Below are 14,102 nucleotides of genomic sequence, written 5' to 3'. Positions count from 1 at the left end.
AAAAATCCTTTATTTTCTTTCCGTTTTCAGAGGCGAACATCGTTGTCATGGGAACTTCTCCACGCCTCGAAAGCTTACTGGGACACGTAGTTTCGAACGTATTTGTGGTCCCTAGATTCAGCAAAAATGATAAGTAGACTCACTCCATTACCCAGAATCCTTTGCTATTCAAGGTAGCGTTAGTTGTGTTGACACGTTTATGGCGTCCGTGTTTTACTCTGTGGTAACTTTTCTACACATTTTTGGCTTACCCAAATTTGGTATCGTACACGGTGGAAATAATAGACAAGTCTATAGTGGGATTTAAGATTATATCGTAATTTTATGCAGATGCATAAACAGTGGAGATGGCATCATCAGGGTTCAATTATCACCTGTTCAGGTGGAAAACACTCGGGTCTCCCAAAAAGGTAAGCTTGACTTACACTTAAAGAGAGAGTACACATCTCCAAGATAAATATAGAAATTATTCTTAACAAAAATAAATCAAAAGTAGTGACTTAATATTTTTTTAATATCAACTGACCAAGTAAAATAAATGTGTTTTTAATTTCAGAGCCTTTACATCAGGCATAAAGTTACAGTGCATTACAAAAATATTACCTTTTATACTTTCTAACATTTTTCGAAAATACTCCTTTGCATTTACTTCGATTTTTGTGTGGCATCAACACATAGTGACACAAGGTGGAACAAATGTTTTACCTTGTTTGAAATCTGGAATGTGTGGGTTTGTCTTCAGCCCTTACTTCACAAGGTTACCCCTAAATAAAAACCATGGCTAATACTTTCAGATGTCGCTTAATTAGGAAATAAGGCCCAGATGAATGCAATTCAAAACATCACCCTGAAAACTCCATCTCTATTGGAAAAACATGGCAGTTGAATATTCATAGTATGGGGATGCTTTTGTTTAGTAGAGAGAAAGCTGGTAGGTGTTAACTGGAAGATGGATGGAGCAAAATATGAGGCAGTCCTGATTGGAAACCAGTAAGATGCCTTTAAAGACTTGAGACTGTGGAAGACTTTCAATTTCCAGCAGGACAACGACACTAAACTAACTGCAGAAACTACAATGGAATGGTTTTGTAGTTGTAATCTGACCAAATATGAAAAGGTTATAGGAGTATGCAACCCATTTTATATGAAGATAAATGATATATGAAGGGTACACACATATAGCCAGAGTATATGCATAGATGTGGCTTCTTGTAAGTCAATGGTAAATATCATCCAGGTCTGTTGTCAGATATTCACACGCTTGCAGCTGTACACCCTTGCAGGCGGAGACTGAGATAGCTGAATTGCTACCGGTAAACCGCTCACCTTTTGAAGTCCGGGAAATGATTCTCGGGGTAATCTGCGGATTTAAGGCAATAGCTGAGCTTTCCTGTGAAATAATCCGCAGACATCAGGCCCTCGCCTCAGCCCACAATTTTCACACTGCATCAGCAACTCAAGGTCCCTCTGAGGGGATTTTCAGAAAGGCAAAAGTGACAATGTGACGTGCATCTTTCAGTTCTGCTTTTACCCAAAGGTATATATTTATATCCTTTAATGACAGAGACCTGTGAAGAATGATGACATTGATGAGTGGAGAAAGGTGAGACTTTACCATCTCTTACATTGAGCTGGTAATAAAAGCAATTTGCTCTTAATGATATTTTAGACTTTCTTTATTTTTAGCTACATTAATGTGTGTTATTGTCCTTGTCTCTGTCCTCAGCGAGTGGAGATGGCCTCTGAGTTAGCCGTGTCTGAAGTCTTCTCCCATAGGAAACCTCAATCAGCAATAAATAGAGTGGCTGTACCTTTGGAAAGCTCTGAACAGTTGAGGGATCATGATGACGCTTACAGTGAAGGTAGGTCAGCTCACAGAAAAAGCTATCTTCTACTATTAGGCTACTAACATAAAATGTTTCTTTGTTTTCAGTCAGGTATAATCATTAAGTAATGTGGATGCTGACAGATTATCTCTTTTACTGCACCATTCTATATTATTATATTTATTTCTAATGTAGAATAAACACAAAAGCTTTGCAAATCTTTAGATTAATGTGTTTAAATAAAGCCAGACTAATTTGTGAGAGTAATTCTCACAAATTTCTCCTTCCATTTTTCTCAATAAATGTTGGTTATGGTTATGTTTAAGCAAATAGGTATCTTATGGACAGCAATCAAATTTTTCAACATACATTTCTTACTTGATTTGCAAGTTTTCTTGTATTTTCCAAAATTAAGATTGACCAGGAAAACAAGAAGTCATTCAGCTGGATTGGATTCAGTTCAGTTCAGTTCCTAGCCGCAGAAAGCCTTGGGGTACTACTTAAAATTGAAGCACTTTGAACAGTTCTAAAACTAAAATATAAATAATAAATAATTCAGTTACATTTAATTATTAAAATTTGCTAAGGGTGTTAAATATCTTAAATAACATTAAAGTCGTTGATGAAAACCAATGAATAAGCTTAAACAGAAGCTTAAAAAAGATTTTGGATTCCACCAAATGTAGTTTGTTGTTTATGAACTAGAGAAAATTGGAGATCATTTCTACCCACTTAGGAAAGTTGTATTAACAAAAAACATCATATTATCCCAGCTTTATCATTTTACATTGTGGCAGTTGAATCCTAAAGTAAGTTTCCATTTAGGAAAACCTGTAATCTCGGTTACAGCGTTCATGTGATCTGTTCACCAATACACCAACAACATTACTAATTCCATCAATTTTTAAAAATCCAAGTGTCAAAAAGTTTGTCATTTCACTTGACTCACAATCTGCTCTTTCTTGCAGCTCAGGCTCTTCTAGATGACTGGCTGAGTGATAAGTTACGGAAAGAGCTGGACATGGAGGATGATGATGAATTGAAGGACCATGTTGAAAACACACAACCTACTGCCTCAGCTAGTGCCCAGCCTACTTACATCGATTACAAAAAGTTTGACGGTATTTTTTATATTTTTATTCAGCAGGTCTAAAGATACAAATGCTATATTGTAGCCATACTGCAGCTATTCACTGGCACCAAATGGATGGAAATCCATTTAATTAGCTAAAAAGGAAAAGTTGTGAAAAGGTGAGGTTCATCTCTCGATCTTATTTCAGATCTTTATGACTGTCTGGTTGAAGAAGAAGAACAATTGGCTGTTGAGAGCTTCCTCCAAGATCTAATGAAGCAAGAGCTGCTGGACTGTGGAATGCTGGAGGAGTTGTCTCGCGATGATCGAGAAAAGCAGAAGAAGTTTAGAAATCCAGCAATCACCATGGAAGCGCGACACCAACAGGTTTGTGCCTGTGCATTTTCACATTTTGTCACATCAGATACAAACACCTATGTATTTTAATGGGATTTTATTTAATATACTGGCACAGGGTGGCACATAAATACTCCACTTTATAGTTATGAAGTGGAAGGTGAAGAATATTTATGGTAATAGGGGAATGTGTGTAGTTTGAAATTGGTATAATTGAAGCTGTTCTATGAAGGCCATAGTGGTTTGTTAGAAAACATTAGTAAACAAGCAGCGTCACAAAGGCAGACAGGTCAAGGGAAAAATGTGGAGAGGCTTAGAGCAGGATTTTTTTATAGAACAATATAACATCTGAAAATTGAAAAAATGTATCAGAGGGAGCATTAATCAGAGAAGCAGCCAAGAGGCCTAGTTGGAAAATCAGAAAACCTGTTGAAAGAACAAACTTAAGTCATGAACTCCACAAATATGGCAATTATATGAAAGTGACAAGAACAAAGTGTCAACTGAAAGTAAGCTAAATTACGTTGAGACAGGACCTAAAAATTAATGTTTAGAGTCGTTCTCTATAAATCTGATAGCACTGATAGTACTTGAGCTTTTTTGCAAAAAATATTAGGCAGAAAAGACATATTCTGGAGATGTGTATTGCTGAAAAAGACATGCATCTTAACTCCATGCTAAAGTTGCATCACAGATATACACAGATATGGACTCACAGATATGCACTACTTTGTGTAAGTACAAATAAAAGATTTTTGTTGTAACATAAAGTGTGAAAAGGTTCTAGTGGTATGAGTACTTTTCCATGGCACTGTAGGCTCAGTTCCTCAGGTTGAATTGCAGCTATGCATGTTTTGAGTTGGATTGTGGCCACAAAGCTGCTGCTGGTTTCTGCTCAAGGTGCGAGAGAACAGGGCACAAAGGGAGGCTGAGAAACAGAGGAAGAGGAGAGAGAAGGAAGCTCAGCAGGATGTCAGAGAGGAGGCGAAAAAGAAGGAGCAAGAGGGGGAGAAGAGGAAGAAGCAGCTGAAGCGTAGAGAGGAGGAGATGGTGCAGCAGGAGATGGTGAGACTGAGGCGACTGATGGAGGAAAAGAAGGCCTTGGAACACGCAGCTCGTCAAAAGTAGGTCATTACCTGATTGGATAATCTGTTCTGACTCTAATTTTATAACATAACATTCATGTATTAAAAATCCTTCCTTATTGTTCTGATGTAATATTCAAATATCTATGAAACTGAATTAAGGGTTTTCATTACCTGTAAGGCTTAATAATTAAATTTAACAGAAATAAATATCACTCTGTATGTAATGAATGTAAATGAGTTTCATATTTTTTAACTGAAATTGGGTCCCCGAATTAAATTCTGCTTACATTTTTTTCTCTTTCCAACTTGAAAAAGAAAAATCTTTACATGACATTTTTATGCTGTTATGGTTTTAAAATGTTGTGGTGAAAAACCTGATCTTAACCTAATCACTTTCCAGAGCTGCTGCCTCTAAAGCTATGTTGTTTTAAAATTGCACAGCTTTAGACATTTCTAAATGAAATAGAATAAAATATATAATAGAAAATTCCAGATTTTGCTATAACTGAGAGTGGTGAGTATCTCTGCTTTATGTAATATCCTGACAAATTCGTGTTTCTGCAACAAACTCTTGATGTAATTTATTGTAAAAATGAATCTTTGGCCTTTTATTTGGTTTCTAGAGAGAAGGAGAAACAGGTGCAGAGGGCAGTCAGAAGCCTTGAGTCAATCCCTGCACTTCCCTCAAAGCAGCTGCTGAAGGAGTTTAATCAACTACAACAACAACAGAAGATTCAGGCAAAGATTAACATGAGCAACCTCCAGGTTGGTGCACGTACTATGCAGTAGATGAGTTCACTGACTGGTCTGGGATTTCAGGTTGTAATTTCACCTGCAGATGTTAATGCAGTTGTGCAATTGTTGTAGTGTCTGCACAAGCATCTGTCTGGATGGCACTCAGTGGTGTTAAGGCGAAAGTTACATATGGGTAAGGCGGTGGCCCTCTGTGATTGGAGGAGGCAGCTGAGAGCATGGCGAGCGTGGCGAGCTGTGGTGTGGGCGGAGCGCAGTCGGCGAGAGGTGGAGAGAACAGCGGAGCAACTGCGAATAGAAAACAGGCAAGTCAAAGGATCTGTATTAACTTTTAATGCAACCGACAAGTTGCACAATACACAGCTCTTTGCAAAAGTATTTTGGCCTCTGGAGCTTTTTTGTGATTTTTTAGAATCAGTTTTTTCATGTGTTTAATTTGATTTTCACAAAATCAAATTAAGCACAAAGTAAAATGATGCATGAATTTTTTAAAAAAAAAAACCTGTCTGCAAAGACAAAAGTGCATATGCATTTTGCTTCCCTTTGCTGTAATATCCACAAAACAAACAGCAACCAGGAACACAACAGATAACTTTCTAAAGTTACAGATACCTTGTTTAAAGATAAAATATGAGCAAATCTTCATGTTCCTTCAGGCAATTCCAGCTGGCTGTGGAAAACAACCATAGACGGTTGCTACGGCGATGTCTGAATGAGTGGCAGCTCTGGAGCCAGAGGGCAAAGTTACAACGGGAACTTTTGGCCCGGCAGCAGGAAACCAAAGTTAAGATGGCCGCCTTGATCGATGCTGCAGCTACAGGCAAACTCACAGCCATAGAAACTCCTGCCAGTTTACCAATATGTTTGGCCCAGGAGCCGCCAAGTCAAGAGGATACAGATGCCAAGGTGAGGGATGCAGCCTCCTTTACAGACTCAAAAACTACACATTTCAACTAAAACGTACTCTATGATTTATTATTAAAAAATGACTCTAGGATCACAAACATGACCAAAACATAAGACGATTGCTTATGGGCAATGCTGAAAGTCTTTAAAAAGCAGGAAAATGTGTTGTTTTTAAGACAAACTTCTGGGAAATAAGCAAAGTAACAACATTGTTCTGGAACATGTCTCTGCACATTTAATAAAACAATAATTTCTAATCCACAAAAACCAAACTTAACTTATAGAGTGTCTTTTGCTCAAACATTTGTTTTATCTGTCTAATATTGTAGATTTGTAATGGGAGTAAGCCATTATTGTTGAATTTAACATAAATAAATGCCTTAAATGTCTCATTTCTGTGAAGTAAACCTATATAAGTGCTTTACTTTGAACTGAAACTTAGACCATTTTTAGCCAATGGTTTCTGCATGTCTAATCTTACCTTCATTTGTCCATCATATATTCAATAGAAGGGCTGCCATGCAGCAGAGAATGAGGTCCTGGAAGCTTCTACAGGACATCAGAGTAAAAACTCTGTGGGTGATGCGGGCCAACCTCTTCAGCCTTGGCAGGTGACCAGACGCCACATTGCACCCACTGCAGAAGACCTACACAATGCACGGCAGAGGGTGACAGAAAACAGGGTTCTTGGTAACAAACGCACGGCATCACCAGCTGGCAGGTTCGAAAACAGACACGCCGTCCAGAAGCAAATCATCACACAACAGAGGAAACTCCTGAAGGAGCAGCAGGAGCAAATCACCCGGCTGAAGGAACAGCAGATCTTTACAGGGTTGGAGTTAGAAATGGAAAAGGCTGCGCAGATTACTCAGCTGTCAGCGCTACAGGAAGCGAAGAGATGCAGTTTTGCCCCCGGGGAACACAGGTTGGCTCACTGAACATCATTAAAAATTTAAGTGACCTGAGATCACTTTCCAAGCAACACCAGTAAAGAGATTTCTACTGGCTTATAGTCAGTATAGAAACCCTTTACAAGTGATTTCTAAACCACTTATACACCACATTTAATCTTTTAAATTAACAGTTTTCTTAGGCATTGATAAATATCTGTACTTGTATACTAGTGATACGTTAATATATAACATTTTAGTTTTAGTCAAGATTGCAACTTTTAAACACTTTTCTATATTTTACCACTCCAATGTAATGGGTTTTTTTTTGTTGTTTATTTACTGTGTTATGTTTTTGTCATGTAAAGCACTTTGAATTGCCTCGTTGATGAAATGTGCTATACAGATACACTTGATGATGATGATGATGATGATGATGATGATGATGATGATGATGATGATGATGATGATGATGAGAAGAGAGGTCAAATATCTAGACTTGTATGTGACTTCTTCAAAAAGTGTGTGCTTTCCATGCAACTTGCTAAAGGAAATGTAACAAAATTTTGATGTGGGTGTTTGCATCTCAGTCCTTAAATACAAGATAAATATTTAGGCTCAAAATGTGTAAATAACTTTAATTTTTAACATAGATGCAATGTTTTAAACCTTTACAGATAACACTGAGTTGTTGTTTCTTGAGAATTTAATGTGAAAAGAAACAAAGTATATTTTGTGAGATAAAACCTGTCCGCAGTTTCAGATTTATGGCCAGTCTGACATTACTTCTCGCCGCTGGACATTCCCTCCGCCGTCTGAAATTTGTCAAGCAACTATCAGGATGATGTGAGCACGCAAACAAAAGTTGTGACAGGCTTTCTTTCTTCTGGCTGTTATCATCACAGCTGCAGAGCTCCAAAGGCTACAGGGGAGCCGGATAGTCAGAGTGCACCTTCCAGGAAACCTGTCAGGAAGCAGACATGCCCCCATCCCATCATCGCAGGTCAGTCTGAAAGCTTAACAACAGAGACTGCTCACAGATGCATTCAGTGTAAGGAGACACAGGCAGTACAATATCTTGATCCAATCATTATTTTACTTTCTCTTTTTCTGAAATTACAGTAATAAAATAATATATTTAGTATCGCAAAATATATGGTGTTTTTTTTTTCAGTTTTAGTAAATGTGTAAAGTTGCAAAACAAACAGTAACAACAAAGAAAATGTGCATTTTCACTTTGCTCCTGGAAACTTCATTTCCACAAACCTTTTTTCCTCTGGTTGTTTGTTGTGTGCTTTTTGACTTCATCGAAAATCTTAAATTACCAGTAAATTATGTAAAGTCTAGCTGTACCGCAGCACTGTTTGTTATTGTTTGGAAATATAACATTCAAACTTATTCATGGAGCTTCAGTAAGCTGAGAAGGTGTTAAATTCAGGACAATTCAATCCCAGATTGTTTCATTGAGGCTATAGTAAAGAAAAATCTAAAATTTATTCGCATTTTTAGAGAATTTGAGTCAGTTGCATGAAGTTCACTTAACTGATTTTTAAAAAATATATACTTGCATGTAAAGATGTGCTACGCAAAATGAACTACTTAGTTTGGATGTTATGTTTTGGATCCAATAAAAAACACTTAGCCCCCACCCATTAAAAATCTTCATCCTGAAGGTGAGGTGCCCTCTGGGTTAGATTTCAACCCTGATAATCTTTTTTTTCCTGGTTACTGCAGTCAAATCAAAGGAGGCCCAGAAAAAATTACCCCTGTTCTTTAAAAAGATTCCTGAAATAGAAAAACACCTAAATATATATACAAACTGATATATAGGTAGACTTAATGGTTCAACCTCAATAATATTAGTTGCATCTTGATCACGGTGAAAGTCAAAAGGAACATCCCTCAGGATCATTGCACCTTGCTGGTCACTGTTTGCGTTCTGCATACTTAAACCCAGTTTCGCTCTATTAATAGATAACATTTAAAAAGACGCAGATTGATGAAAAAACACCCTCTCTCCTTTAATGGCACCATTTTTAATCTCATGCTGTTACTCTGTTGGAATCGTTCTCGCCTTTAAATTTAACAGCATATGTTTTTAATTGAAGAGAGAGAGAAAAAAATGAGTCTAAATAACTAAGCACATCAAATGCAGAACCAAAAATGTTTAACTTAATGCTGCAATCTGTTGCCGCAACTTCTTCTTCCACCAGCTTCAGCACTTCTGACACTAAACCAGATGAATCTTGCCTCATTTAAAAGTCCATCTTGTGACCAGATTCAGCAGATTGCTTTTATAGATTATAGCTTCACACCCTGATGGAAAATAAATGACCTTCATCTGAAGCTGCCTTTTTCTTCTCCCACTTCTGTCTGGCACCCGTCCGTGTCCCCTCATAAGAGGATTAACCTCCCCAGGGTGTCCATTGTGTAGTAGCTGACCTCCGAACTTCTCATGTCTTCATGCATCTTATCCCAAGCACTGCTACTGTCTGCGCACACAGTTGAAATGAAACAAGAGAACAAAGAGAGCCTGTTTTCGTCACCAGTGCCCATTTATAAACACGCAGCAGGACAATACTATTTTATTACCAACAGACAGGCTTTAAAAATGAAGGAGGGTTTCCTGAAAATTCCCTTTTGGGGACCAAAACTATAAACTATTTTCCTTTTCACCAAAAACAGTCTACGTTCAAGTTGATCAGTTGGTGGATTTACAGAAAGTAAACATCAGGCTCTGCAACCTTGTCAGATTAGTAATTATTTCTTGTCCAATGATTTCCTTTTACTGCGCTGTCTATCCTACTGCTTCTGATGTCAGATTAAACACAAAAACTCATAAAATACTCACACTATTTGCTTTCAGAGGTTGGAAACATAAAGAAGAGTTACCAGTAAATCAATGGATTGCATCAAGTAAACAAAAAATCTTCATATGGCTAAAAGGATAAATACAAGAAACTGATGTTTTTCCATGACACCTGCTCTCTCTCTCTCTCCAGTTTGTATAGATTTGTTTTCTCTTTCATTATTTCACATCTTTACCCAGGTGTTGTGACTAAGACTCAGACACAAACATACAATTATATGCATATTTAACCTTGCCTGATTTTCTGACCTTTTTGCAAACCCACAGACACCCTACTGTTTATCTCCACTTTGCGAAATGCCCTTGATGCAATTGCTTCTTTTTTTCATTTTATTGCTTAAAGTGATGCCATGCCTTCCTAAAAACCTCTATTACTTTCAAGGTCTTTGCTGACCTACAGAATTCAGATTTTTTTTTTCCCAAAAGAAAAAAAAAGCATTTCCTTTGCCTTAAAAAACTTGAAACTCTCTTTCCCTCTCCCGAGCCATGGAAGTCCGAGCTCGACAGCGTGCCGAACGGAGGCAGGAGATCGAGGAAATCAAGAGAAGGAAAGAAGAGGAAAAGTTGGTGAGACTGACAATCCTTCCAGAGTAATCATACTTTCAAGCATTGATTGTACAAATTTTAATGACTGAATCTTCAGGCTGAGATGAAAGCTGCCGAGGAACAAAGGGAGAGGGAGGAGCAGGAGGAGAAACGCAAGGCTGCCGAAAAGAAGAGGGAGGAGAAGAGGCTGGAACGAGAGGTGAGGAGTATTTTATGTTTTATTCACCTGACACAAGTTTGTACAAGTTACACACAAGATGTAAATATTGCTTCTCTGCGTCCATCCAGAGAGAAGCAGAAAGACAAAGACAATTAAAAAGGCGCCAGGAGCTCATGAGACTGGCCTGTCAACACCATAACAAAACCTTGTTGTCGCATCGAGGCCTGGCGCCATGGAAACACCTCATGCAGTTAAGACGTGAAAACATGGAGGTAAACACCCCGTCTTGTGTAATGCAGCGACATTCAAAGCCAGACTGTCTCAAATTCACAATCACATAAACACAGAAAACACTTCATTCTGGCTCAGAGGAAGATTATACTTATCAGGTGGTTTTTATGACAGCAGATTGACAACAAAGCATAATAGTGGCTCATAACATAAACCATTTATAAGGCCTATCTTGTTGTGGACATGTTAAAATGCATAATATTCTCGCATCATCTTGTATTTTCATAATAAGTAGAAGCAAAACTAGTGACTTTCAAAACTATCCATACTCTGAGAATCCACATTTTGTCATGTTGCTATCTTTAGTGTTTTGGGATTTGATGTAATTAACCATCACTAAGTACTTCATAATTGCCACACAGAAGTGAAATTACTTTGTTGTTTAGTTTTATGCAATATAATAAATGAAAGCGCAGAATGTATTTGTATTCATTCCCCTTATAGTTCAATTGTTAGTCTGTGGCAGTCGTTATTTTCAAAAGCAGTTTTAGTTATTTTGGACGAAAAAGAACACATACAGGTTTTTGTTTGTAGATGTGCAACGACGGTTAGAGGCACACCTTAAAAGACGTGCAGCAGTAATAGAAGCCAAATGTAATTTCAAAAGGTATTGATTTACAAGGCTTAATACAAAAGCACAGCCTTCTTTTCAGATCTCTGGTTGCACAAAAAAGTATTTAGCAAAAGCAAACACTTCATGGTTATGTGCTGCTTAGTATTAGTGTATCACATAAAATCCTAATAAAATGCACTAAGGTTTGCTGTAAAGTGACAAAATTTATGAATATGAATACTTTTGTAATTCACTGTAGTGATCATACAGTGCGCTAACATCTTAACCTCTCCTATGATGCTTAGATATTGTGTGCAAAGCTCAGATGTGTCTGTGAATACATCAATCTGTATGAGAAACACAACCACTGTGACACATAGTTTTATTTCTGTAAATAAATACAACAATCTGTCCTATATTGCTTTGTTTCGGAAATTATAGAGAAATTATAGAGTAGTACTAATTTATCTCCTCCCATTTGTTCCCAGCTGGCCGAGAGTCATCACAACCTCTTCCTCCTGAAGCAGTGCACCCTGGGATGGCTACAGTATGCAAGAGAGACCCAGCGTGAGAGGGTGGCCTGTGCTGACCAACTACAGAAGCATTTTCTGCTTCGTTGGAGTTTAAACTGCTGGAAAAGAGTGAGTATACCCTTTTATACACAGTATACATTACCTTGCAAAGGTTTCTGTGTGTAGTCTGTAAACTTGCAACCAAAATGTATTTTATTTAGATTTTACCTGGCAGAGCAACAGTTTCGAGATAAAAAGCAATTAAAAATTCAAATTAAAGCATAAATTCAGCTGTTTTGTGAAGGTTTCGGGGGAGAACATTTGTTAACAAACAGCATTATGAAGGAGCACACCAGACATCAAAAGAAAAGTGATGAGAAATCCAGTTTAAATTTTGCCACAATATATCTTCTATACTCTCTAGCTTACACAAATCAGTTTGTAAGCCCTATTGCTTTATATATAATGGATAGAATAACGGTAAACGGGATTTACGTGCCTTTTTTTACCTCATCAGTCACAACATCCTTATCTTGGTTTCAGCTGGGCGACCTGCGGATGATTCAGGAGGAGCGAGCTGAGCGTTTTTATCGGAAGCGGGCTCTGAGAAGGTTCCTGCTTGCTCTGCAGGACCATGTGACCCTGCAGAGGCTGACGGAGTGGGACCGTCGAAAACTGGCTCAGGAACACCGGGACAGGTCTGCTCCACCTGATGCTGCATTTTGTTCTGAAGTAGCCCTGATAAAACCAACTCTTTGCTGTGTTTCTTTCATGGGACAAAATTTATCAGCAATATCTAAAAAACTGCAAAATCTTTAAACTGCAGTATATCCACTATTTTAAGACCTCTAACAAACAATCTATAAGTAGAGACTTAAAAACATATTCTATGAAATGTTTGATACTTTAGAGCTTTCTAGTTGCCTCAGCAAGACTACTTTTTAGCTTTTTTGGTTATGTGCAGGCTTACAAAACCTTCAAGAACACGCAGACAATGCGTTTCTTTGTCCTGGTGTCCCCCAGTGTTTATAGGTAGACTAGTAAACAAGAAAACATAAAATGTGTTTTCATTGAATCTCTTTTCACAAAGAAAGCCGTAGACATCTGAAATGAAATGTGGACTTGCCTGACAGAGCGTGAAACACAAGAGAGCGGGTGTGATTGTAGAGGAGGCACTTTTCCTGGTAGAAACCAATGTTTTTCCTCCGCAGCTTGTCAACAGGAGTGGATGAGACGTCTTCAGGACAGTTTTTTATTTTTCAGCATTTGTATTAAAGGCATATACAATGTCACTGAGGAAGACACAAGTTTGTATAAAACTGAGTCAAGCTGTAAAGACGTACGGTCACTTCCAGCTCTAAAAGCCTGAGCGTATTTTTATGGTTTCAGATGAGTTAATGGATTTTTCTGTACTGAACAAACTAGAATCATTTGATCAGGTGTCTAGAAAAGCTCTTCTTAATTTCAAATATTTTTCCAACTTTTTGACCTCCGAAAACTATTTGATGACCTTCTTTACTTACAACCATCCAACAAAGTTCTAACATCCATTATTTATGCAGCTGCTGCTCTCTGAGAGGAGAAAGATGTAGCCTTTTATATGTACTTTGTAAAAGTATTCACATTGAACTTATGTTTTGTCACAAACATCATTGCATTTTACTGAGATATTCTGGCAAACTGACACAAATAACATTGATGATAATTATTGAATAGAGTCAATATGAACAAATAGTGTGTTAAAATATTAACTGAAAGCAAAATAATATTTTGATCCTCATTTTTTACGTAATAATTTATTAAACATTTCTACATAATATCTCTATTGTCAACCTCAAGAAATATTTTTAAGCGCCAGCTGCCTGGTCTGGTACTGCTAAATGACCACAGGCTACAGGTGAAGCCCCAACAGCTGCCTAGCTGCCAAACACCATGTGAAAACTAATTACATGTTGTTTAGCCAGCGGTCCCTCAGATCCACTTCGTTAATGCTCACTTGCTCCGTGTTCGTCTGTCCTTCCATCTGTTTGTGTTTTAGGCGCGTCCTGCAGAGGTGTTTCCAGGCCTGGAGGCAGCTCCCTTCTACGCTGCGGAGGGAAAGGGAGAGAGAGGTGCGACGGGAGAAGCTGAGCAGGAAAGTGGCAGAGCTTCTGCCGGATTTCTGCTCCCGTCCATTAGGAATGTCTGAGAGAGAAACCGTCTGATAATGACAAGCTGCATATCCAGACAAAAGCATCAAAGCGTTACTCCAGCAGTGACAAGTGATAAAGAAAAGGCTC

The 14,102-nt window shown here is 38.0% G+C and overlaps 1 protein-coding gene across 2 annotated transcripts; it reads left to right on the top strand.

Moving 5' to 3' along the window:
• The first annotated feature begins 159 nt into the window (after nt 1-159).
• Nucleotides 160-14,099, top strand: ccdc191 (coiled-coil domain containing 191). 2 transcript variants are annotated; one of them, XM_023326810.1, is made up of 17 exons: nt 160-410; nt 1,565-1,603; nt 1,727-1,862; nt 2,795-2,947; nt 3,107-3,285; nt 4,156-4,379; nt 4,967-5,108; nt 5,211-5,401; nt 5,753-6,002; nt 6,512-6,927; nt 7,798-7,895; nt 10,246-10,328; nt 10,405-10,506; nt 10,596-10,739; nt 11,800-11,952; nt 12,367-12,521; nt 13,862-14,099. In XM_023326810.1, exons 1-17 carry the CDS (start codon nt 348-350, stop codon nt 14,025-14,027), a joined length of 2,694 nt encoding a protein of 897 aa, XP_023182578.1. In that variant the 5' UTR covers nt 160-347; the 3' UTR covers nt 14,028-14,099. The 2 variants fall into 2 exon arrangements, with proteins under 2 accessions (XP_023182578.1, XP_023182579.1); XM_023326811.1 differs by lacking the exon at nt 1,565-1,603.
• Nucleotides 14,100-14,102: the final 3 nt, after the last annotated feature.

The sequence above is a fragment of the Xiphophorus maculatus genome, chromosome 21 (genome assembly GCF_002775205.1).
Source record: "Xiphophorus maculatus strain JP 163 A chromosome 21, X_maculatus-5.0-male, whole genome shotgun sequence".
NCBI lineage: Eukaryota > Metazoa > Chordata > Actinopteri > Cyprinodontiformes > Poeciliidae > Xiphophorus > Xiphophorus maculatus.
The sequence above is the reverse complement of the archived record's forward strand: the minus strand, read 5'-3'. Positions and strand labels throughout refer to the sequence as shown.